Source organism: Manis pentadactyla, chromosome 7 (genome assembly GCF_030020395.1).
Source record: "Manis pentadactyla isolate mManPen7 chromosome 7, mManPen7.hap1, whole genome shotgun sequence".
Lineage (NCBI taxonomy): Eukaryota > Metazoa > Chordata > Mammalia > Pholidota > Manidae > Manis > Manis pentadactyla.
The window spans coordinates 22,195,868-22,220,951 of NC_080025.1; the positions used below are offsets into that span (position 1 = coordinate 22,195,868).

Genomic DNA, 25,084 nt, shown 5'->3' on the forward strand with positions numbered 1-25,084 from the left:
CTTCATAGTTAAACGTATTTCTGGTCATTCTCACTTCACCTGCTGCTAATCCCACTCCTCTGACACCAAACGCAATGGTGTCCTTTTTTGCTACATACATATATAACAGTATTATACACAGCAGTAATAGTAGTATAACTATTCGAGTCCCTGGACCCGATTCCTATATGTTTAAGCATGTGGAAGGGGGTCTTCCCACACATATTAACACCAAGCATTTCTCAAACACCAACAGGGTGTCCGAGAACTCAGTTCTGACCCTATCTGCCCGGAGACAGCACCAGATTCCCCAGATTAAGTGCTCCGTCCTACAAGACTGCCCTCCACCCCCCCACACTCCTGATGCTGGTCGCAAGCCCCTGGCAGTTAGTTAGCTGTGCTTCTGACCTACCGGTTACAGAGTGGAGGTTCCCACAACCTCCCTCTTAGGTTCGATTAATTTGCTAGAGTGGCTCACAGAACTCAGGAAAACACTTACCTTTACCAGTTTAATAAAGGATACCATAAAGGACACAAGTAACAGCCAAATGAAGAGCTTCATAGGAAAAGGTCCCAAATAAGGGCGCATCTATCCTTATGGAGCTTGGGGCCTGGCTTGGTGGCTGGCACATGAAGGCATTCTGGTTCCCCAAGCATAGAAGCTCCATCCGACTGAGAAAAAGGATCCAACCAAGCAGAGCAGAGCCATAAACTCTTCTCAGGGGTTTTGTGAGGGCTTCGTTGCATAGTCATGACTGACTAAATTACTGACCAATGGCTGATTCAGCCTCCAGCCCCTGCCTTTTGGTGGGGGGTGCAAAAGTCTCTCATTAACATGACAAAATACCATTTCATCTTTAAGGCTGCGGTGTTTTCAGGAACCTTGGATGAAGGCCAAATATACCTGGGAAATATGTATTCAGTCACATGAATGACCAAATATGTATTTCTTATGACTCATTGTATCACACTTGCAAAAAGAGAAGTTGAACTGTAAAATTTAAAACAAGTGCTCTGGTATCTGAAGTTTGCTTTCAAGTACATTGAAAAATACATTGATTCTGGGTAGATGGATAGATACGGGATAAAACAATACAGTAAAATATTCCCTGGAGAAGGCAAGTGGTTCCTTCCACTACTCTTGCGCCTGAATAGGATAAAGGTGGCAGGTCCCAAGGTGAGTGGGGGCCTGCACTGAGCTCTCAGGTTGCAGCACTCAGTGGAGGCCAAGACAGTGGGAGACCTGGGCACGCCAGACCCTAAACACCTTGGCAAGCTTCCCATACTCCATACTGGGCACTAATGGCAGACACAGTGTCTTCAGGGCCCAGAGAACAGACAACTCAGTGCTTAAGTAGTGTGTACAGGATGCGGGTAGAGGGTGGATCTGTGTGACTGAGAATCATGACTAACCTGGGGAGGAAGGCAAGCACTGCAGGTGCGAAAAAGCTGTTTGCTCAGGGTCAAAGGCAATTTAAAGGGAAGAAAACACCACTTCTGGAACGAGAGTTCATGATGAAGATTTATGCATGCAATATACTGGCAACTGCCCCTCAGTAGCCTGCCCCCTGGGTCTTTCTCCATCCAGATTTAAAACACTCCTTTTCTTCCTCATGGGACTTTCTAAAACTTGTTTTTATGCAGACATAAAATCGGAATTAAATAATGCAAGAGAAATGTGGTCAATACTGAAGAAAGCAGAGAGGATGACTCCCCAGCTGGGTGCAGTTGTGCTACTGCACTTTTGATGTGTTTGGATTTTTTTCCTTTTTTTTGACTGATGCCCAACATGACATCCACCATGCTTCCAGGTCAATGTCTCTCACACCAAATGACGCCAACCTTCTTTTAGGTTGTTCCTCCCTTCAGGTTTCAGTTTATTTGCTTCTTTCACACTGAGTCATGTCTTTAATGTAGCAAACTCACATGGAGTCTATGCTTGTCTTTGAGGATATCAGCCACCTTTTCGAGACTCAGTGAACATGTATAAACATTAAATATTTAGAAACCCAGAGCTGGTCCCTGGGGGGGCTTCCATCATTTGGGCAAAAACACTTAGGAACTGGTGTATCGTTTGAACCATGCACGGCAATCACCACCCAATAGGAGGGCTCTTGATTGATCAAATGGCATTTGCTCACTGTGGTTCGTTGAAGTTGGAATCCTGGTAAGAATGATTATTACCCATGATTTGGACACTCTCAGTAAGATGAGAGAGCAGGCTGGGATGAAGAAAAAATGGGTAAAGAAAGGAACAGGGAGGAAAAAGAAATGAGAGAAGATGGGTAAGAAAAATGTGCTGAGGTAGAGCGTAGGGAAAGATGTAGAGAGCACACAGGAGCCATTGGAAATGTTTTCTTAGCTCTCAGTACTGTTTCTCCTTTAACTACAGAGCCCTAATTTGTTGTAGAGACTGTCACATAGGAACAGAACCAGGTGCCATGCCAACACACAAAGGTGACACTGGTCATGTCCTCTCTGCCTGTTCAGTATGTCAGTTTGTCAAAGGAGGAATTAATGGGCAAGATTTAAAGAAAAAGAACAGGACCAGTAGGAATCCAGTGCCACTGAAGGTCTGAGGCATGGCAAACAGATTGGTATTTTTCCATGAATGGCATTTGTTGTACACAGCCTGCATGACTAGGCACCGATTTGTCCTTCCTGTCTCCAATTTGATTGCATCTGTTGCTCTGAATCTGTGCATATGGATTCAACAGAAGATTCGCCTGAGTGAGCGAGTGACATGGTCAAAGACATCCAAGAAGTTATTCTGATGCCTGGAGAGGCAGAAGAGGGTGGCAGAACGAAGGTAGAGTTGGGTTAGACTTGTGGGGGTGGGGGGGAAACATGGCAAACTGGGGAGGCATAAGAGGCCCTGGTGGGAATGGGTGACTCCAAGTTGCAAAGTTGGAATGGAAGAATCGATGGGGGACAAGGGGCAACAGGTGGGCACCATCCTGCTGCAAGGCACCCACTGCCCCAATTTATCAGTCAGTGATTTTCAAATTCTGCTCCATGTCTCTCACCCCACTTCAATTACACATCTTGTAAATGGCCGATCCATATAAGATTTCTTTAAAAGATGTAATCCACTCTAGAGCTTAAAAGAAAAAATCCAGGGACCTAGATAAAGGCAAGTACACCAATCATTTGACCATAAATTATCTGGGGTTGGTCTCCATAACTGCATCGGCCCAGGGGCTAATGGCACTTCACGGAGGGCAACCTGCCTCCAAAACTATTGTGGTGCAGCCTGCATCGAACTTAGATCTGTACAGTCTGGGTCTGTGCCTTGGTCCTCATGCTTGTTATCTGTGTAATTGTGCGTAAGCCATTTATTCACTTTCCTCAACACTCTTTTCCTATCTTAAACTCGAGAGGTATAGACAGAAAGGAGAGCAAAATACATTTTGTGAAAGAACTTGGTAGGTTAAAGGCTCATTATCTTTTGATTGATTGAATGGCGTCTGCTCACCATGGATTGTCAAAGTTGGAATCCTGGTGAGAATGATTATTACCCAGCTTCCTTCAGTTTTTTACCCTTTGAAACATACTTAGGGTACAAATTCTTCTTCAGTAATGGGAATAGTACTGAGTACACTGTAGCTGCCCATGAATATTTCAAGCACAGAGAAGAGAAACATTGGCTCCCAAATGGCACCTAGATCTTTGAAAAGCCTGATCTAAAATATCAGGATTCTCTCTCTCAAGTCCTAGGTTCCTGGCCCCACAAAGGACCCCCTCACCCCTAGCCTTTCCTCACCTTGACTTCACACTGAATGGTTTGCACCCTGCCACCCAACATGCTGGCTAGTTCTTGGGGACCTTTGTCCCTGTGACTCCCAGGACTCAGCCCAGGCTTCATCCCCCCAAAGAAACCCCTGCTGTCGCTTCTACCCCAGTGGAGCTCAGAGTCTCCCTGCCACACGAGCTTGCTCACCCACAATACAGAGTGCTTGTACCACAACCCGAGGCGAGGGCGGGCCTGTCTTCCAGCACCTGGCACTGTGCCTGGCCCGGGTGACAGCTGCTCTGCAGACAGACAACTGAGTAACAAGACCCCACTAATGACTATGAATTTGGGACTCACGACTATTTAACTTGTCGTCAGCTACTGCCAATCAGTGAAAAAAAAACCAACTTTCCCTTCCGTGTGCTGGAGAACCATCTCCCTGCTGAAGCGCTCAAAGTAACACAAGGCATCTTTACTGTCATTTTGACAATGTTATTCAACTCTGCAAACACAAACGTTTTAGTGCCAACATTTTAATCAGAATAAGCCAACACTGATGAATTTTCCCTAAGAGGAAAGGGGGATGGCAAGGTAGGAGCACAAAGATATTGAAACCGATCTATAGACCACCTGCCTTCCCCACCTCATCCCAGTCACAGCACTCACCACGGGCCACAGCAGGAGCCAGAGGGGGGCTCTTGCTTTGCTTAGGAAATGCACTCTATTCCCCACCCTAAAGCAAGCTGGCAGAGCCAGAGGAGACTAGTGCCCAGTGAAGAGAAGAGAAGGCCTTGTAGGGCTGACAGCAGCAACAGGGGGAGAGGTTTTCAGGAGTTAACCCTGGGGTGCAGAGAAGGCGGAGCCAAGAACAGGCACCCCCTCGGACGAAGGACCCCACCAAATTTGCCGGCAACTTCACCAGGACCAGCAGGGAGCCCAGCTGCACCTCGGGTCTGTCCAGCATGAGCACCAACAGACCGGGCACAACAGCAGGGTAGGGATGGCATCGCACTTCAAGACTGGCTCCTCTGGGTACATGGGCATCTCATGCATATTTCTGTCCCTCCACTACACTATATGTTCCTCAGCAAATACTCCTACTGTGCCCAGCAGCCAGGCCTTGCTTCCTAGGCTGACCACTGGCACTGCCCTGTGCCACTGAGCCAAGGGTACCCACAACCCAGCTGCTCCATGCTTATCATGGCCAAGAAAACTGCTCCCAGCCCTCTCAAGCCATTTTGCATACCCATTATTGATTCAGCACTCCCCATGGCCCTGAGACATTGAGCAAAGCTGAAAGGCATGGGTGCACAATGCCCACAGGTGCATGAAATGTTAATGAAGCAACACTTTCAGATGTGGCGTGGGTGGGGTAGGATGTATCCATGATTGTCAGCTAGTAGGTAAAAAAAAGGTGTCATAAGGGAATGATCAAGCCTCTGTGGCAGTCCCTGGACCTTTAACTGTATTAAGAACACAGCTGCTTGAGTCACAGGTAGAATTCTACTAATTTCAAGTCTTATTAATTTCAGCATTTGATGACATGCTGCATGGGCATCCATCAACTTAAAAATATTCTAGAAATCAGATGAATGAGCCTGGCTTAATCAGGTCTTAAAGTACTTAGAGGTTAGTCCTAACCTATGCTATACAGGAAAGAATGTGATATCAATTTTTCTTTTTAAGGATTAGGAAGTTTGTGCACATGTGACTTGAGTTTGGGGATGTGAGAAGAGGCGGTGAGAGAACTGTGTTCCCTCTTGGCAAAAAAAAAAAAAGGCCAATAGCACAGGCCACAACAATAGGCAGAAGTTTAGAGAAACTTGTTATTAAATTTAATTTTCCTTAAATACATACCTTTCTCCCACCCTCACCTACTAGGGGGAGGAATGGAAAACCCCATCTTCTCCATTCAGGGGATTCCAGGTATAAAGCCTGAGGGGGTGGGAAGTACAAAAATACTATTTACAAAGGGGAAGAGGGTATCTGTTGCTGCCTTAACCGTCAAGACACCCCATCCCCAGGCCCCTTTTGCTCCTTTAGAAAAAGCCCCTGGGAGTTTATCTGTGTGTAGACCCAGCCTTTCCTTAGGGGGTACCCCAACCCCACGATGGAATAGGAGGCTCTGAGATTAGCTGAGGAAGAACAAGACAGGAACGGATAGCACCTCAAGTCCTCGCAGGGGGAGGGATCTGCCCCTGTCACCCTGCAGTCCGTGGCGGCAGCCAGCCTGGGTTTTCATAGGTCCATGTAAACATCGACTTTCTTTTGCGTGGCCCTGCTCTTCCGGATTGCCTGCAGAGCCTCCTGCTTCCACTGGGGGCACTGGGCTCCTGCCTGTTCCCTCCCACCTGCCCTTCCTCTGGAAGGGGTTGGTGGGCTGGGGGAGGTCACCAGGGGCGAAGCCCATCTCATCCCTTCTAGGTCAGGGTGGCAGGTCCTCCTCGGGGGCAGGCTCAGGGTGCGCTTTAAGTTCTCGGCCAGAGTGGGGTGGATTGCTTTCCCCAGAGCAGGGACAAGGCAGGCAGACGGTCTGGTACGAGGACACAATGGCCTCGGGGGGGGTCCTGCCACCCCATCAGTTCTGAGGAGCAGGGAAGGAGGCTTCAGGAAGCAGAAAGGAGGGGCAAGTCTGGTGGCACCTGACGGTGAGCGACCAGCCCTGCACCGCCTCGGCCTTCAGGTGAGGCATGACCGTCACCACCCCAAGGTCTTGTTCCCTGTGGCTGTGCAGAGGAACCAGGCACTCACAACAGGAGGTCTTCAGGCCGTGGTGAGGAGGCAGCCCTCACACCAGCTCATCCAACAGGATCCCAATGCTCTGGGTGGCCTCTGAGGGTCCGGCGATGGGCTTGTTACACATCGGGCACACACAGCGCACTTCCAGCCACTTCACAAGACACCTGTGGGCAAAGGATGACCTGTTTTTTTTCCAAGAAGATCCCCCAACCTGCTCCAGGGGTCTCTCATTCACAAAGCCCAACAGCTTCTTTGACCAAGAACATCTCTATGCTTACTCTGACCTTTCCAGGCAGGATGTAGGGCATCGCTGGCAAAGGGCAGGGCCTAGAGGTTCTAGAAGATAACTCCCCTCTTCTTTCTTTCAAAAGGCACCCTGCGCCCACATCCCCCCAGTGGATGCTCACTTGCGGTGAAAGGCGTGTTGGCACGGCAGCAGCCCTAGCTCGTCCTTCCCCTTGAAGTCCTCCAGACAGACTGCACAGGTCTGCTGCGGAAGGAAGGGGGCTGTGTGAGAGCAGAGCCGGGCAGACCCTCCCGACTCATCGGCACCCCGTGCTCACCCCCACCCCAGGAGACCGAGCCCTAGAACGCTCTCCGTACCAGCCACAGAGATGTAGTCCTGTTTTATAAAATAGTACTGATGGCATGGGAGCCATTAACCACACATGACTGTTGATATTTCAATTGACTAAAATAGGATGAAATTAAAAATTTAAGTCCTAAGCTGCACTTGCTACCTTTCAAGAGCTCAACGGCTGCCATGTGGCTCGAGGCCCTCCAACTGGACAGTGAACATAGAGAATATTTCTGTCATCACAGAACTTCCATTGGGCAGTGCTATGCTAGAAGAATGGTTTCTAATCCAGTCTATATGGTGGATTTGGCAAGGACGCATGTATCCATAATTAGAGGCAAGGGTGGGGGTATGTATATGGTTTACATTCAGTTAAATCCAGCTTCACGTCCCTCTTACTAGCCTCTTGGATCTCAGCTGAATTACTCCTGTCCAGGAGGGCTTGGAGAGCACCTGACTTGCTGAGATGGAATAGCGGACATTAAAAAGAGGGACAAAATAAGGCATGTTTCCTGTTTCGTGCCTGGTGACATCTGAGATACTCCCTGCTCACAGACGACAAGCACCCTGCAGGAAGGAGGTCCCTGGTCATGGAAGGAAGCCCTGGGAGATGAGTTAGGCAACCTCAGCGGCAATGGTAGGAAAGGAGGAGGAAACAGCCTACGTCAGACATGGGGTCTGAACGCGGGAAAGGTAGCTGCAATCTGCCCGTGGCATGGACTGGAGCGACCACCCTCTCCCTGCAGATTAAGTACAACAGGCTTCCCAGGGCCACATGTCACCACTTCCCCTGTGGGATCCCTTTGTGTTTTCTGCCTGTACTGCTTCCAGACATTAAGAATTCCATTTATTGATAACCTACTGAACTTAGTCACTCTGATGTGAAGATATGAAGGCAGGGACTAAAAGGGTTGCTGAAAGGGTCCAGGCTGGGAGCTGGAGAAGGTGCTGTTTGCCTTACCTGCTGGGGCCTCCCACATGCTGCCCCAGGACACTCACCCCATATAACTGTAACTTCCTGGCATCACCCTTAAGCACCACCTGGCCAGAAAAGAAGAGGCAAGGTGTCAGAAGGAAACAGCCACAGAGGCCAAGGGGCATCGACCAGTGAAGGGAGACCCCAGTCCCACGAGGGAGTGCCTCCCTCTCCCTCCCGTCAACAGGGAGAGCTCTGGGCTCTGCCTGTGCCCAGCCAGGCTTGAGGACGGCAGTGCAAGGAGTTTGCATCGGAGAGCCAGAGGGGAGGCCAAGGGCAGCTCCAGGCCAGGGACTTCTTAAGCTGGCTTGCTCACCTCCCCCTTTACAGTTAAGAAGCATGGAGGTCTCCAGGGAAGATGTGGCCCTTTACCTCCTTATAGCCGTATCGCTCACTCTGCGCCTGGTTCCGCAGTTTGCTGGGGGAGAAAGGGAAAGGAGAGAAGAGGTTACTATGCTTTGTGTAAACAGAGGCATTCAAAGCAGGAGAGGCCGGCTAGCTGCAAGGGGCATTCCTCTGGGGATGGGGTGCTCCCCACAGGGGTCTCATCCCATAGCTGCCATGGGGTATGGTTTTAGACCCATGCAGATCATCCAGAATGGATTAAGGACTCAGATTCTTACTCAGCCTCAGCCACCCCAAAACTTACTGTCAGGTCCCACAGATGAGGGAATTCTCTGGCATAGTACCCTGAATAGTTCACTCATTCTCCCCGCCATTTCCCAGCAGGTCAGTTCCTTCAGGCTCCCAAAATATATAGACCGAAAATCTGCTTACTGCATCTAAGAATTAGTTAGATATTCTTAAAAGGGCTATCTCCATTGAGTCAGGGTAGCAGGATAAATAAGTCTCTGTCAACCCTGGGGAATTTTCTACCCAGAGAACACGAGTACTCTGGACCCAAAGCACACTCCCACTCACAGTGCCGGGCAAACACGGGTGAGCCCTTCTTCATTTCCTCCTTTTTGCTTCAAGCTGGTGGCCTGCATGCAGCCTGACTCTCAATGGCCAAAACACAGCAGCTTGTGACTAATGGCAACAGCACAGCAGTTACCCAGGACTTGCAAGACACTGATCCCTGCAGGAACACATTCTGTATGTTCTGGATGACTCCCAACAGCTTTCAGAGGGAGAGACTTTCCTCCTTACAGATGAGGAAAATGAAGTCCAAATAAGTAACTTGTCCGAACTTCAGAGCTAGTTGGCAGCAGAGTCCAGATCTGAGTCAGAGTCTATGTGACTAGAGAGCCTGAGCTCTATCACACATAATGTGGGCTGTTTCACCAAATAGGACTATGATGGGCTAAACCTGAGAATATGGGAAGAAGCACCTTTTTATCAACAAGCCTACAATTCTCTGAATGGCTTACTATGCAAATGGCTGGACCATGATTATGCATTAATTTTTTTTTTCTATTTTTCAGTGAAAGGAAACTTTTGCAGCGTGCAGGGCCTTTCTCTCTCATTGATCATTTCTACCACAAATCTGGGTTATCAGAAGGAAACATCAGCAGTTCATCAAGTCACAACAGGGGCAGCAAACTATGGCCTGCAGGCCAAAGCTACCTGGCCACTTGTTTTAGAGGCCACTGGTTTTTATTTTTAGATGGCTCAAAGTAGAAATCAAAAGAATGCTTCATGTCATGCAAGAATTATATGAAACTTAAGTTTCAGTGCCAGTTACATTTTACTGAAGCCAGCCACAATCACAGTTTACCTATTGTCTATGGCTTCTTTTGTATAGTAGAGTTGTGTAGTTAAGACAGATTTCATGACCCACAAAGCCTAAAATATTTTTCCTTTTGCAGAAAAGGATTGCTGACCTGAGTTAGAAGAAGACAATTTCAAAATCATGAGCCTAAGTCAAGGGGAGTGAGGTAATGCATCACGGGCCTTGCAAAGCTGGACCCACTACCACAGAGGCGGAAGATGCAGGAGGTGGGGCAAAACCACACAACCCCATGGTAGGACAGGCTGCCAGCCAGCTCCTTCCCTCCTAGCAGAAGTCAGGGACCTGCCTGGAGCCTTAGGAACGCCAGGCGTGGGCACTCCTGGCCCGCGGTTGAGCCCTGGGACAGCACCTCCTCTGCCCCCCTCCCTTCCCTTTTCCTCATTTCTGCTTATTGGAGGGTTGGGCCTAAGGCCTAACCAGGGCTACCACTGTCCCATCCTTAATGTGGCCGAGAATTCTGTGGTTCAACAAAGGCTTTCATTTCTAAGAGGAACCCAAGATGTTGGTGTAGCAGTACCCTGAACTCACCTCCTCTCATGGACACACCGAATCTACACCTACACATACAACAATTCCTCTTGAAGAACTAAGGGTTGATGAACAGCTTCCATATAGCAAGGATACAGGGACCACACAGAGAACAGCAGCAGAGACAGAGACATAGCATGACGGGAAGCCCACTCCAACAGATTTGCCCACCCTGAGGCATAGGAAAAAAATCCACGGTTTAAAGGGCAACTAGAATACAAGTAAAGGAAACCCAGTTACCGACATTAGAGCCCTCCACCAAGTAGTCAGGGAACTGTCAGAACACTCACGGGGGCGGGAGGTATGGGACAGTGTCTGGGCGCTCTAGCTAGCCTGCTGCATCAGCAAGCCCTTGCCCCTAGTCCACACCAGCTGAAGCAGTCCCACCATGGTGGCACCAGCATGGCACACACCAAGACACCCCCAGCCTGGACCCACCACAGCTCCAGTCAGTTCATCAAGGTGGCCCAGGCACAGAGCACTCCAGGGACCCTGACCAGCATCTGCTTCAGCTCGAATCATCCCACCAAGATGACCCAGACACAAAGCACCCTGGAAACCCCTCGTTCACACCTGTTTCGGCTCCAGCTGTTCCACTGAGGCAACCCTGCACAGAGCACTTTGGGATCCCCTGGCCTATATCCACTTCAGCCCTGGCCATCCTACAAGGGCAGCCCCAGGGCAGGACATCCAGGGACCCCAGCCTGTGCCCACTACAGCTCCAGCCACCCAGCCAAAGCCACCAGCCACATGTAGTCTACACAGTGCATGATCTGACAAAAGGCCACCCCTTCAGAACTGGAGAGGCAGCTGTTTTGCCTAATTCACTGAAAGAATAGAAAGTCAAAATGAGGGGAGAAAGGAATACCCTCCAAACAAAAGAACATGATCAAGCTGCAGAAAAAGAACTAAATGAAATGGAGTTAAGCTATTTGCCTATAAATAGTTCAAAGCAATGATTATAAAGTTCATCACTAGACTTGGGAGAAGAATTGATAAACACAATAACAACTTCAATAAAGACAAAGCATATAAAAAAGAACCAGTAAGAGTTGAAGGACACAATAACTGAAATGAAAAATACATTAGAGGGAATCAATAGCAGATTAGAGGATGCAGAAGACAGATCAGCAATCTGGAAGACAAGGTAATGAAAAGCACCAAAGCTGAACAGTAAAAAAAAAATAAGACTAGGTTAAGGGGCCTCTGGGACAACATCAAGCATACTAACATTTGAATTATCAGGGTCCCAGAAAGAGAAAAAGGCACAGAAATCTTATTTGAAGAACTAAGAGCTGAAAAACTTCTCTAATGTGGGAAAGGAACTGACATCCATGTCCAGGAAGCACAGAGAACCCAAAACAAGATGAACCCAAAGAGGTCTAAAGCGAGACGTAATAATTAACATGACTTAGATTAAAGATAAGGAGAATCTTAAAAGGTACAAAAGAAAAGTTTTAGGAAACACCATGAAGCTATAAGGAAATCCCATAAGGTTATAAGCTCATTTTTTAGCAGAAACTTCACAGTTCAGAAGGGAGTAGCACGATACATTCAAAGAGCTGCAAAGAAATAAAAACTACATACAACCCAGAACACTTTACCCAGCAACAAGGTTATCATTCAGAATTGAAGGAGAGATAGAGTTTCCCAGACAAAAGTGAAAGGAGTTCATTACCACTATCAGGCCTCACAAGAAATGTTAAAGAGGCTTCTTTAAACATGAAAGAAAGGCCATAACTAGAATTAAGAAAACAATGAAAAAATTTCACTGACAAAGCAAACATATAGTAAAAGTAGATCAACCACTTAAACGCTAGTTTGAGGTTAAAAGACAAAAGTAGTAACATCAATTATACCTTAGGTAAAGGGATTCACAAAATAAAAGATGTAAACTGTGACATCATCATACACATAAACATGGAGGAAAGTATAAAAAGGCAGTACTTTTAGGATGTGCTTGAATATAAGAGATCATCAACTTAATGTAGACTGCTATATACTTAGGATGTTATATATAAACTTCATGGTAACCAAAAACCAAAAGCCTAGAATAGATACACAAAAAGTAGAGGAATTCAAACCTAACACTAAAGAAATTGTTAGTCATCGATCATAAGGAAGAAAGAGAAGAAAGGAAAAGACAAGAACTACAAAAACAATCAGAAAACAGTGAAAAAAATGGCAATAAGTACATAGTTATCAATAATTACTCCAAATGAAAAATGGTTTAAAAGCTCTGATCAAAAGACTGTGGGTGACTGAAAAAAATAAATAAAGACCAATCTATATGGTGCTTACAAGACTCACTTCAGATCTGAAGATATACAGAGTGAATGAGAAGGGATGGAAAAAGAGATTTCAGGCAAATTGAAGCAAAAAAAAAAAGTTGGGGTAGCAATATTTATATCAGACAAAATAGACTTTTAAACAAAGACTATAACAAGAGACAAAGTAGGGCATAACATAGTGATAAAGGGATCAATCCAACCAGAGGATATAATAATTGTAAATATCTATGCACACAACTAGGGAGCACCTAAATATTTAAAGCAAATATTAACAGACATAAAGGGAGACTTTGACATTAATACAATCATAGCAGGAGACTTTAACACCCCACTTATATCAATGGATAGATCATCTAGACAAGAAAATCAATAAGAAAGAGTGGCTTTGAATGAAACATTAGACCATATGGATTTAAATATATATATATAGAACATTCCATCCCCAAACAGCAGAATACACATTCTTTTCAAGTGCACATGGAATATTCTCAACGACAGATCACATGTTAGGTCACAAAACAAGTCTCAATAAATTTAAGAAGACTGAAACCACATCAAGCATCTTTTCCAGCCACAATGGTATGAAACTGGAAATCAATTATAAGAAAAACACAAACATGTGGAGACTAAATAGCATGCTACTAAACAATAAATGGGTTAGTGAAGAAATCAATGAGGAAATAAAAAAAATACCCAGGACACTGAATAACAGAAACACAATGGTTCAAAATCTTTGGCTCACAGGCCTACTTCAAGAAGCAAGAAAACTCTTAGTCTAACTTTACATCTAAAGTAACTGGAAAAGGGAAAAACAAAGCCAAAGGAAATAATAAAGATCAGAGTGGAAATAAATGAAATAGAGACTAAATAAAACATCAGAAAAGATCAAAGAAATTAAAAGATTTTTTATTAATTTTGTATTGTAAATTTTATTAATCTTTATATTAAACAAAATTGATAACTATTTATTTTAGCTAGACTCATTGAGAAAAAGGACTCAAAATCAGAAATGAGAAAGGAGAAATAACAACTAATACCACATAAATACAAAGGATTATAAGAGATTAGTATGAAAAATTATATGCCAACAATTTGGACAATCTAGAAGAAATGGGTAAATTTCTAGAATCTTCAAGACTGAACCAGAAAGAAATGGAAAATCTGAACAGACCAATCAGTAACAAAGTCAAATTGGTAATCAAAAAACTCACAACAAACAAAAGTCCAGGACTTTATAGCTTCACAGGTGGATTCTACCAAACATTTAAAGAAAAGTTAATACCTATCCTTCCCAAACTATTCTAAAATATAGAAAAGGAAGGAATGCTTCCAAATTCATTCTATGGGGCTGGCTGGCCAAATCCATCACCCCAATACCAAAACCAGACACTATGAAGAAAATTATAGATGAGCACCCTTGATGAATATAGATGAAAAAATCCTCAACAAAATATTAACAAATCAAATTAAAAAATACATTAAGGAATGATTCACCAGGACCAAATTTATTCCAGAACTGCAACAAGGATAGTTTAATATCCACCAATCAATCAATGTGATACACCATATTAACAAAAAGATAAAAACCATATGATCATCAAAAGGTATAGAAAAAATATTTGACAAAATTCAATATCCATTCATGGTGAAACTTAAAATAAAATGGGTACAGAGGGAACATAACATAATATATGACAAGTGTGCAGCTAACACCATAGTCAGTGGTTAGAAGCACAAAGCTTTTCCTCTAAAATCAGGAACAAGGAAAGGATGCCCACTTTCACCACTTTTATTCAACACAGTACCACAGTACTAGGAGGTCTAGCCATAGTAATCAGACAAGAAAAAGAAATAAAACGTATACAACTTGGTAAGAAAGAATTAAAATTGTCACTATTTGCAGATGACATATTATAGATCAAAAACCCTTAAGTCTTATTTAAAAACTATTTGAATAAATGAATTCAGTAAAGCTGCAGGATGCAACATCAATATACAGAAATCTGTTGTGTTTCTATATACTAATAACAAACTAGCAGAGAGAGAAATTAACAATCCCATTTATAATTGCATCAAAAAGAATAAAATACCTAGGAATAAATTTAACCAAGGAGATGAAAGACCTGTACTCTGAAAACTGTAAAACACTGATAAAAGAAATCAAAGATGACACAAATAAATGGAAAAAAATACTAAGCCATTGGAAGGATTAATGTTGTTAAAATGGCCACCTACCCAAAGCAATTACAGATTGAATATAATCCCTATCAAAATACCACAGGCATTTTTCACAGAACTAGAATAATTTTAACATTTGTATGGAACCACAAAAGACCCAAAATAGCCAAAACAATCTTGAGAAAGAAGAACAAAGGTGGAGGTATTATGTTCCCTGATTTCAAATTGTACTACAAGATAAAATAATCAAAACAATATGGTACTGGCTCAAAAAGAAATCACACAGATCAATGCAACAGAATAGAGAGCCCAGAAATAAACCCATGCTTATATGGACAATTATGATAAAGGAAGTGAGAATATACAATGGGAGAAAAAGTCTCTTTAATACATTGTGTTAGGAAAACTGGACAGCTACATGCAAAAATGACCATTCTGGAAAGCAGTATGTAAGTTCCTCAAAAAACTAAAAATGAAAATAATATACAACCCTGTAATTCTACTTCTGGGTATATACCCAAGAAACAAAAACACTAATCTGAAAAGATACATGCACCCCTATGTTTATTGTAGCATTATTTACAACAGCCCAGATAAGGCAGCAACCTAAATTGTCCATTGATGAATGAATGAATAAAGAAGATGTGGTACATATCTACTATGGAATATTACTCACCCATAAAAAGAATAAGATATTGCCTTTCACAACATGGTTGGACCTAGAGAGTATTATGTTAAGTGAAATAGGAATCAAAAAAGACAAAACAAATGGACAAGGAAACAGACTCATAAATACAGAGAATAAACTGGTGGTTGCCAAACTAGAGGGAATGGGGGCATGGGCAAAATGGGTGAAGGGGACAAAGAGGTACATGCTTCATTTATACAATAAATAAGTCATGTGGATATAAAGTATAGCATAGGAAATATAGTCAGTTATATTGTAATAACTATGAATGGTGACAGATTATACTTACTCATGAGAATTTTGTAATGCATATAATTGTGGAATCACTTGTAACATTGGAAAATCAACTACATTTCAATTTTTTTTAAAAAAGGCTTTCATGTATACACATGCATCTCTGTCCTCACTTCGACATGAGATGGGCAGGGAAGGAAGCATCCAGAGCTTAAATGAACCATGCAACCAGGACAATGTGGAATTAAACTGGGGAAGGAAGAAAGTGTTCTCACTGTCAGGGTGCTCACAGCTGCCTTCCCAGGGAGACCCTGTTGCAGTACCAGGTATGTGCAGTGAATGAGGAAGTGGGCAGCCTGCTGTTTAATCCAGAATGAGGGGATGCCACACATCTTCTGAGCTGGCACCACCTCACCTGCAACACGGCTATAACTATGTAGCATGTGTGTACTTCCTACTTGCTGTATCATGGATGTCCACGGTACGCCCTTCCCCACTCTTGTCCCTTTTGTCTGCTGGGCTCCATTTAATGGTCTGAGTCAAGGATCTTCCAGAAGGCTGACCTGCAGAGCCCTGGACTATGATAACAGTGACAGGTTTCAGAGCTGCACCCTTAGCTGAATGTATATTTCCAGATCAGGGAAGTAGAGCTCCTGAAAATATGGGGCCAAAAGGTTGCAAGGGAAACAAAAGCAGAAAGCTCAGACCAAGGGCCACCGCAGTGGGGGATTTAGTGCCTACAACTTTGGACAGGTGGCCTTCTCAGCTGCTGGGTGAGCAAAGCTACTAAAAATAACCTGATTTCAATGAGACCATTTCTAGCCACTGCTAATAGCGACCCCTGACTTCTTTTTCCCTTCTGGAGCAAACAATGCAGCTGGGTCCTGAAAGTCATTGTTTCTTTCCTGCCTGTTCATACTTGCCTGGCCCCTCCATCCTGTGTAGGGCAGAGGTCAGCTCCTTGGGGGAGAGGGGAGTGAGCAGGGGGAGCTGGGGAGGCGAAGCTGGCCTTGGCCCATGAGCTCACTGGCTGGGAGGGGGTCATGGTCCTATTCTGGCTGGGGAGGAAACCAAGAGGCAGTGAAAGGAAGTGGTTTCTGGGCTTGTGTGTCTTTCTATATATAGACACCCACAGGCTGCCACACACCAGTGGGCCTCTGGAACCATGAGGCTCCGGGGTCATTGGCTCGGGCAGGCTGCAGAACAGAGGGTGGGGGTGAGCGGCAGATTACTGCAGAAGGGACAGGTGGCGCCCAGCAGCCCCACAGTGGGGAAAGCTGCTGGTGTCACGTGGTTACTCTCCTGTTCCCTTACTCCAGACAAACAAAAATAAACCGGCCTTACCCAGCTCCTCAGCCTGTCCTTCCACAGGGCCCCTATCTCACTCTAGCTGTGAGGGGCTGGCCAGCGAGCTGCTCCTCCACTTCCCAGTCTCGGATCAAGAATCAGAGAAGGCGAACCGACGGCAGCTGGGAGACCACTGACTGTCACCAGGCTAGCCCACCTCCGTATCTTCCCTAAAACAGGACTGTGGGCAAATCCTTTGCTGCTCAGCATGGATTTCCTCATTTATAAGGGGGGCTAATACCTAAACTGCATGTTCTGAGGACTAAGGGAGCTTAAGAATGCTGACCCTCATGCCTGGCACACAGAAGGTGTGTGCCAGGTAAAGAACAGTTAAAACCTATAGTCTCACCTATTAGTGGCAGAATCAGGGCATGAACGCTGGTTACCCACTTACTGGCCCAGAGTGATTTTCTAGATTTTTTCCTCCTTGACTACCTTTGTAGTTTGGCGTGCATGCACGCGCACGTGTGTGTCTGTGTGTGTCTGTGTGTGTGTGTGTGTACCAAGTATTCGAGTTGGTTTTATAGAGTCCTCCCAGAATCATACATAAATCTTTGGTATTTGGTATGGGGCCATCTTTGGTCTCTGGGGAATTGCATAAATCGCTTCATATGGGGAGATGGGGGTGGCTTGTGGTCAGGAAGAAACTTAGGCTTGGGGAAAAGGGAGGGGTGGAGAGAAACCAGAAATCTACCCTCACCCCTACTAAATAATTAGAAGCAAATTTTAGACTCATTTGTACAGAAGAGAAAATAAACCACTACCCTGTCTGCAAATTCCAGTCCTAGGGACTTTTTGAAGTTGAGAAAGAAGAGGCTCAAGGCAGCCCACTGCAGTGCTGGGAAGCAGGGGCTGAGGAGCTTCCTCTTCCAGCCACAGGAGTAGGGACAAGTGTCTGCCTTCCCTCTAGCCTCCTTCCAGGTGGACCCTCAAATCAATGGGACACCTCAGGTGGGAGCCAGAACCCCTTCCTCCTTCATCTGAATTTAATCTTAAATGCTTTGATCAGACCATAGCCTGGACCCCAGCTCAGCCATTTGGTGATGTGTGTGGTGGTGGGGAGGGGGACTGGTTATCACCGTGGCCCCAAGGACCAAGCCAGGGACGCTCAACCTTCCCCAGTGTGCAGGGCAGTCCTGAGCGAAGGGAACTGGTAACACCAACAGCAAGTCCTAGTCAGAAACACTGCTTTAATTTCCACTCTAAATACCAGTCATGTCCCCAGTTTTTCATACAAGACAGGCATTGGTCCCTGTGTCTTTCAACAGGAGGTAAAGTAACAGGTCCTGGAGCTTGGCTAGCCCTGCCAAGCTCAAGTCCTTCTTTGGATCTCTATGCAGCAAGAATTAGATGACATTTTTAGGTTTTTTTGACTCTCAAAAATAAGAGCTTACAAGGCAGAATAAACAAGAGCGCTCCAGATACCAGCCGGCTAATATTAGCATCTGGAGGGTGAACAGGATTCCCCAGGAGAGCAGAGGAACACGTCAGTGGTTTAACTGGTGCCCACCCATCTCTGGTCACCCAGAGGTTGTGAGTCGGGGGCAGAGAGACAGTTGGGGGGCCACCAATGATGTAGCTCGGTCAGGCAGTAATTCTACACAATCTTAGAATAAAAATAACTGGCCAAGAGGCAGGATGCAGCCCAACTTGTGGTGACCTTATATGCTCTGGGACAACTTGATAGGCTGATGTAAATAGAAACCCCAGGCCTCAGCGGCCCAGCGGAGGGCAGGCTGAGTTCTGTTCTCAAAGCAGTGGCCCTGGTATGAGGCTGGTGACTCTGCTATGGGAGCCTTGGTGGGTTGGCCGCCTCCTTCCCCACTCCCCCCACCACAGGTCGGCCAGTGAGCTGCCCACCTGATGAAATAGCAGCAGAAGATGAGGCTGAGCATGAAGACAAAGATGCCTGTACCAAAGATGACCATGTAGATGTTGAGAGGAAGGTCCTGGAAACTGATGGGTGGCATCGAGCAGGACTTGTTGGTGCTAACCAGTCCCAGGCCACAGAAACACCCTGCAAGAAAGGGGAAGGAAAAAGAATTTTAGAGTTGGCAATTCACCATGGGGGTTGGTGGTAGTCTATGTCATCAAGGATGGAGAGAGAAAGGGCAGGCTCGGGGCTCCAAAACCTGACTCAGGGGCTTAAGTTTATTTCCTAGCTCTAACACTTACCAGCTATGTGTTCTTGGGGAAATTACTTAACCAATATATGAAATGGGATACTACACATAGCCCTTAAAACAGCACCCCCATCTAGGGGATCCAACATTCAGGCAATGGGCAGAAAATGGAAAATTCAATTCCAATGAAGCCCATATAGTGCCAACAGTGAAATGAACAGCCACGTGTATTTGGATCCCAATTTCCCCCTTTCCCTGGCTATGTGACCTTTAAGAAATTACCTCTCTAGGCATCACTTTGCCATATGAAAACAAGCCGAATACAGAGAGGACTGAAAATGATGGTGTGAGAAATATGCTTTGTAAATTGCAAAGTGCAGTCAGAAAGGTCCTTTGTCATTATTAAGCCACCTGCTCCAGAAGACAAGCTTCACCAGGATAGAAATTGTTCACCTCTAAAGCTGAGCCAGCATTCCAGAAAGTGGCAGGAGGGCAAGGAGGTGGGAGTTTGCAGCTTCCTTTTACTGCCCACCTTCCCCCTTTCTGCTCAAAGCCTTGATGTGCAGTCCCATAGTGACAGCATTAGAAATTCAGAAACACCCCAGATGAAATGAACTCGAACCCACACTTTAACGAGGTCATTAGCAAACTGCTGTATGATCGGCAATTGCTGCATGTGTGGGAAGCACGGGCCAGCCAGCAGACGCTTCCCCTTCTCACATGACTCAGGGTAAATCCTGATGGTCTACCAATCATGGGAGTTCCCCTGGCCAGGGTTTGGTGTTGAGGTAGGTATGTGACCCGGTTCTGGCAAATAAACAACAGGTCTGCTAGACAAAGAAAGATTTTTCTTCTTTTTTTTTTCTGCAGGGGGGTGGGGGGGTCACATCTCCCTGAAACACCTGAACAGCGGCAGCCAAGTCATAGCTGGAAGGAGAGCAGTTCAATAGAAAGTCAATGGCAGACAGTGGCAGAGGGCACAGGGAAAGGAGAAAAGAGGGAAGACTGTCAGTTAAATTGCTGGGTTAACCAATCCTGGAGCCACTCTCTGTCTTGGTTCTGATGGGCACTACATTTTCTACAATGTTAAACCATAAGGGGAATAAAACAGACCAGGATATAAACAAAAGCCAGTTGAGTGTTTTTTCCTGCTTGCTGGCAAAAAAATCATAGTGATCCTAAAGATAAGCTGATATTTCTTGAATTTCAGAAAGTGGTGAGATGAAAAACTAGAATTTACCATCTATGTACCTGCTACATTCCAAGCACATTCTCATGCCACCGATTTAACCTTTGAAATGCCACGATGAAACATTACTTTCCCCAACAATGGGGACAAGACTCAATTAGGAAATAACCTGTCCACAAACGGCTAAGAAGTCCTGGTCCAAAGACTTGGGTACTCAAGCCTTCAACATGAGTTTTAAGTGCTTTCCTGACATCTTGGTTAGAAGCCAGAACCCTTGAATATATTTCAGAATTCCACATGATGATTATCAGTGCTGCCACAACTCAGCAGAAGAGTGGCTGGCCTGAATGACTGGAAGTCATCTTTGACATCCATACACCTCGTCACTCGTCATCCACTACATCAATCTAGTGACTGTACAATAAGTGTCCCTCCAAAACTCGTTCAGATTTTGTGCTCAATTCTATTGTCAAGTCTCTATTCCAAACAAATTTGGGGCCCAATTCTATTCCAAGTCTGTATCCCAGACACCTAACTGAGGTCTAGGCCCTCCTCTAACTTAGCAGACATGTCTGACATATCCGCCCACTCAGTTTCTATCACGTATTTCCCAAACTCATGCCGGCTTCTAGTGCTCCTGAACATGCACGCACAGGACTCCTCTCCACTGCCCTGTCCAGGGTCCACCAGCATCACTCATGTGGGCCAGTCTATTTCCTGCTCAACCGTGTCCTTACTGGCTTCTGTACCTATGGTCACGCCTCTTTCCCTGCCTGAAACTCTCTCTCTGCTCCCTAACTTCATCAAGCCTTTGTGATACTCCAGTGACCCTACCCCTCCCTGACGTCTACAGTGTGCTCAGAGCCTGGCTCTCACGTCTGGCTCCTGCACGCTCAGTAATTGTCTTAACGCTGCTCAGTTGTTCCAAGAATCCATTTTGGATTCTTGATTATATAACAAGTACCATGATAGACATGGGACATGTAAAAGAAGAATGACTGGACTATTTTATGGTCTAGGGAAGAAGAGAGACAAAGGTTTTCATCATCAAAGTGAGGCACCATAGTGCAGGTGCATCCACAGATGAGATGAGAGCCCTCACAAGCCTGCATGCTCCCAGGCCTGAGGATGGTGGCTTGGACTTTTACATATTCTCCCGCACCTCACCTGGCATTCGGCTTGTCCTCAGTTAACCAGTTAACACATAAGTAATTCAATTTTCTCAAGACAACCTGCTACCCCTGGCAAAAGTTCCCACTTCAAAAGAAGGAGACTGATGTTTGGGAAAACTGCCCAGAAACTGCCCTCAGCTAATGAATAGCCAGTCAACCAGCAAGTATTGTTGAGGGCCTGGTCACTGACCTAGACATTGTGGGGCAACAAAGAATAAAAGTAGTAGTTCTTATCGTGAAAGGCTTCAATTGAGTTGAAAAAAGTTAAACAATTAGCTACTAAACTTTGCTATGCCAACGGGAAGCAAATTTTTAGGCTCCACATGCCTGCCTCAGCAGCATTTGGTGCTATAGGAGGGCGGAACCCCCTCTCTGCCTTGGTTCCGCGCGCAGCTTTTAGGAGCTGGGTCCAGGTGTCTTTAGGGTCGCAAGGAACTTAATCTGGATTCCTGTTTTGGGACCTTGCAGAGGGTACGTGTACGTATTCACCTCAGCAGCCCTCTGATCAGTTTATCTTGACCAGCTTATCTGGTCTGATAGAAGCTGTCCCTGGGGCTCCAGGATTGAGTCAGTGAGCTTGGGACTTTATGTGATGAGGGGGTGTAGGTTAAGAAGAGCTCCGTAGCCAAGAAGAGACCATCTATTTGCTTGTGTTACAGTTAAAAAGAAATGGAAAAAAATACCTGAATTGGCACAAGCTGACAATGTAGTTTTTCCCCTTAAACAAAATACCAACCCCAGGAAAGAGGGGCTCCAAACATTTTTCAGAGCGATAGGGGTAGGCATTGGCTCCTCATCGGAATTACACGAGAAGAATCTCTCAGTCACTTCAAGAAGCGAAGAACACCAGCAGCAAGTCCTCTGGGTTCATAAGTCTCATATGAAAGAGGGCCACCCAGTAGAACGGCCAGGGTTACTGACAGCTGCCCGGGTTCTTCTCCTGAAGGGTCCATTGCGTTGTTTCAGCTGACCTATGAAAGACTTGACACCAGAATGTCTCATCTCAGCGCAGCAGCCTGGGAGCTGGAATGACGTCAAGAGAAGGGCCCGCCAAGAAAGACCAGCGGATCTGGGAAATGCTCCTCCTTCCCAGCCAACGGGTATCTTTCCCAGATGCAGGCAGGCACCGTCCTTCCTCACCCTCCTGCTCCCCGCCTCTCCCGCAAATGCCCTCCTATCACACACAGCTTGGTTCATTTTCAGGAAATTAGATCCTACCAGCAAGAGGAAGAGGTGGGGGGGGGGGGGCGCTCATACACATGCTGCCCAAACTCTGCCTTAAAACACAAGCGTCTTGAAATAATTAATCGAAGATCTGGTAGGAGTCTGCTCTCAAGCATGGATTTTCCCCCCTAACTTGCCAGCCCACCATACTCAGGGATAAAGCCAGCTGCTTTTAACCCCCTTCTTTAGAAACTCTCCAAGCGTTAGGACGCAGTTGACCCTAGGGTCACTGAAGGATATTAGTAGTCCAGGTTTTTGGACTGACCCATTCAGAAATGCCCTTTCAGTAGCTTGGGTGAGGAGTCAGACCCACGCCCAAACTTTATCACCTGAACCGCTAAAAGGCCCCAGGTAAGATGAATCAATCTGGCATCACCCAGGCCAGGAAGCGGGGGTAGGAAAAAGGGTGGGAGGGGCGATTGGGTCCCGAGGTGTTGCCAACGCCGGAGCCCGGGGAGCTAGCGCGGTAGTCTGGCCTGGCGACCACAGAGCACAGCTCCCACCGGGTTAGCCATACACCCAAGGGTAGCCGGGAGCCGAGCTATCTGCAAGGCTCTATCAAGTCAATAAAGCCAGGCTCTTTAATGCGGTGTCTTGCGCAGGCACAAAGCCGCCCGGCAGCCAAAGCAGACCAACAAAGACACAGGGGAATCCGCCCCCGCGCCGCGCCGCGTCCCGCACGCTACATTGTATACATATTTTAAATAGCCTGCAAAGTTTCGGCCGGGAACTTGAGCTCCCTCTAGGAGATTCTAACCCAAGCGCGGATTTACTTCTCATCTAACAACCACAACAAAGACGGGAGTTTGAGCGCACAAAGGCAGGGGAAGGGGGTAGAAGAGCGAGGCAGCTACACAAAGGCCGCGAACCCGTCGGCTCTCACGCCCCCAGCCCGCCGCGCGTTCGGAGACCCTTCCTGGCCCTTGACTGAAACCTGGATTTCCGCCACCCCAATTCCGCGCTGTATAGAACAGAGTCGGGCGCCGGGACGCCTTCTCGCCAGTCCAATTTCACGAGAAACTTGGCTCAAGGAGGGGCACGAGCCCTCCGTCCGGTCTGAAACCTGGCGCCCCCTCGGCGTCCCGGCCCGGGACTCACCGTTACACCACTGGAATGGGTGCATCAATGAGTTCTCGGCACCCTTCCTCAGGCGAACGAACGCAGGAGGCGAGTAAGGCAGGCGGGGTGGGGGCACCGGCTTGCGGGGTCCTCAGGAAAGGCCGGTGGTACCAGTCCGCAGCGGCGCCTTTCTCCGCGAGGCAGCTCCCTGCGGAGTGGGGGGCTTCGGTTTTAGAGCAACAAAGAGGAAAGAGGAGAAAACAAACAGAAAGTCCCCCTGCCCAAAGCGCCGCGGAGTAAATGCAGGAAGGGCCCCGGGGTCGGAGGGGAACGCGGATGTCGCAGGAGGGGCGGGGGCGCCCAGGCCGCAGCGGCTCGTGGTCCGCGGAGCAGGAGAACCCTTTGCTGGAGACGCGGCTCAGCCCCGGGAGGCGAAGGTGTGCGGCCACTGGCTCCGAAACTGACATGGGCTGCGCACGCCCCTCCCTTTTTCTCCTCCGGAAGCCCCGTCCCCGCCTGTCGCCCGCCCTCCGGCCAATGGGAGCCTCCTCCTGGCCTCCGGTGTCATTTGCGGGCCCGCCCCTCCGAGGAGCGAGCCTCGGTGCGCTGGGGGCGCCTCCGCGTCACCTTCCCAGGGCTCGGGAAACTCCGATCCCGAGAAGCGCGCCGCGCGAGCGCTGTCCGCGGCAGGCGGGGGCCAGCCTCCCCGGGGGACCCGGAGGAAACCGAACAATTAGTGCCACATTGTTATCCACCTCCAGACGTTTGGCATTTCTACAGCTCTTAGAGAAACCAGTTCTGGGGAGGGGTTGCATTTCTGCTCGGAGGACGAGAACTTGGTCCTGGGTGGCCGCCAGCATGTTCCTTTGCTCGGTGCAAAAGGGGCATTTAGCAGGAGGGGGAAGCAGATGAATCACCAAAGTGAGGTCTGGAAAGAGCTCTAGTTGTCACTTCATTTTTGGCCAGCCCCTTGTTTTACAAACAAGAATCCAAGGCCTGAAGTTTAAGCTTAAGACATTTGGCAGGGCGCCACGCTCCTGAGTAGCGGAATCAAAACTAGAAATCGACGCAGGCAGTGCCTTAAGGGCATGATCCTCAGCATCCAACTCCGCGGAGGTGTCGAATAAATAGTAGTTGGAAGAAAGACTGAAGCTCTTAATTGCCCGTCCTCTGCGCTTTCTGGTACCTGAAGTTCCTTTGCTTATTTCTGTCTTTCTCCCTTTTTCATTTATTCAGAATGCATTCACCGTGCACCGGAGACATCAGCGCGGTCGGGAGTCAGCGAGGTTTCTACTCTCCAGGGATTTACAGTGCC

At 46.9% G+C, this 25,084-nt stretch overlaps 1 protein-coding gene across 2 annotated transcripts; it reads right to left on the reverse strand.

The window, feature by feature from the left end:
* Positions 1-5,524: 5,524 nt before the first annotated feature.
* On the reverse strand, positions 5,525-24,237 carry RNF122 (ring finger protein 122). Of its 2 annotated transcripts, none has more exons than XM_036894370.2 (6): positions 23,809-24,237; positions 18,863-19,019; positions 8,377-8,422; positions 8,028-8,069; positions 6,859-6,938; positions 5,525-6,615 (listed from the first exon to the last, which is right to left on the reverse strand). In XM_036894370.2, exons 1-6 carry the CDS (start codon positions 23,831-23,833, stop codon positions 6,501-6,503), a joined length of 465 nt encoding a protein of 154 aa, XP_036750265.2. In that variant the 5' UTR covers positions 23,834-24,237; the 3' UTR covers positions 5,525-6,500. The 2 variants fall into 2 exon arrangements, with proteins under 2 accessions (XP_036750265.2, XP_036750264.2); XM_036894369.2 differs by having other exon boundaries at positions 6,859-6,941; positions 23,809-24,236.
* Positions 24,238-25,084: the final 847 nt, after the last annotated feature.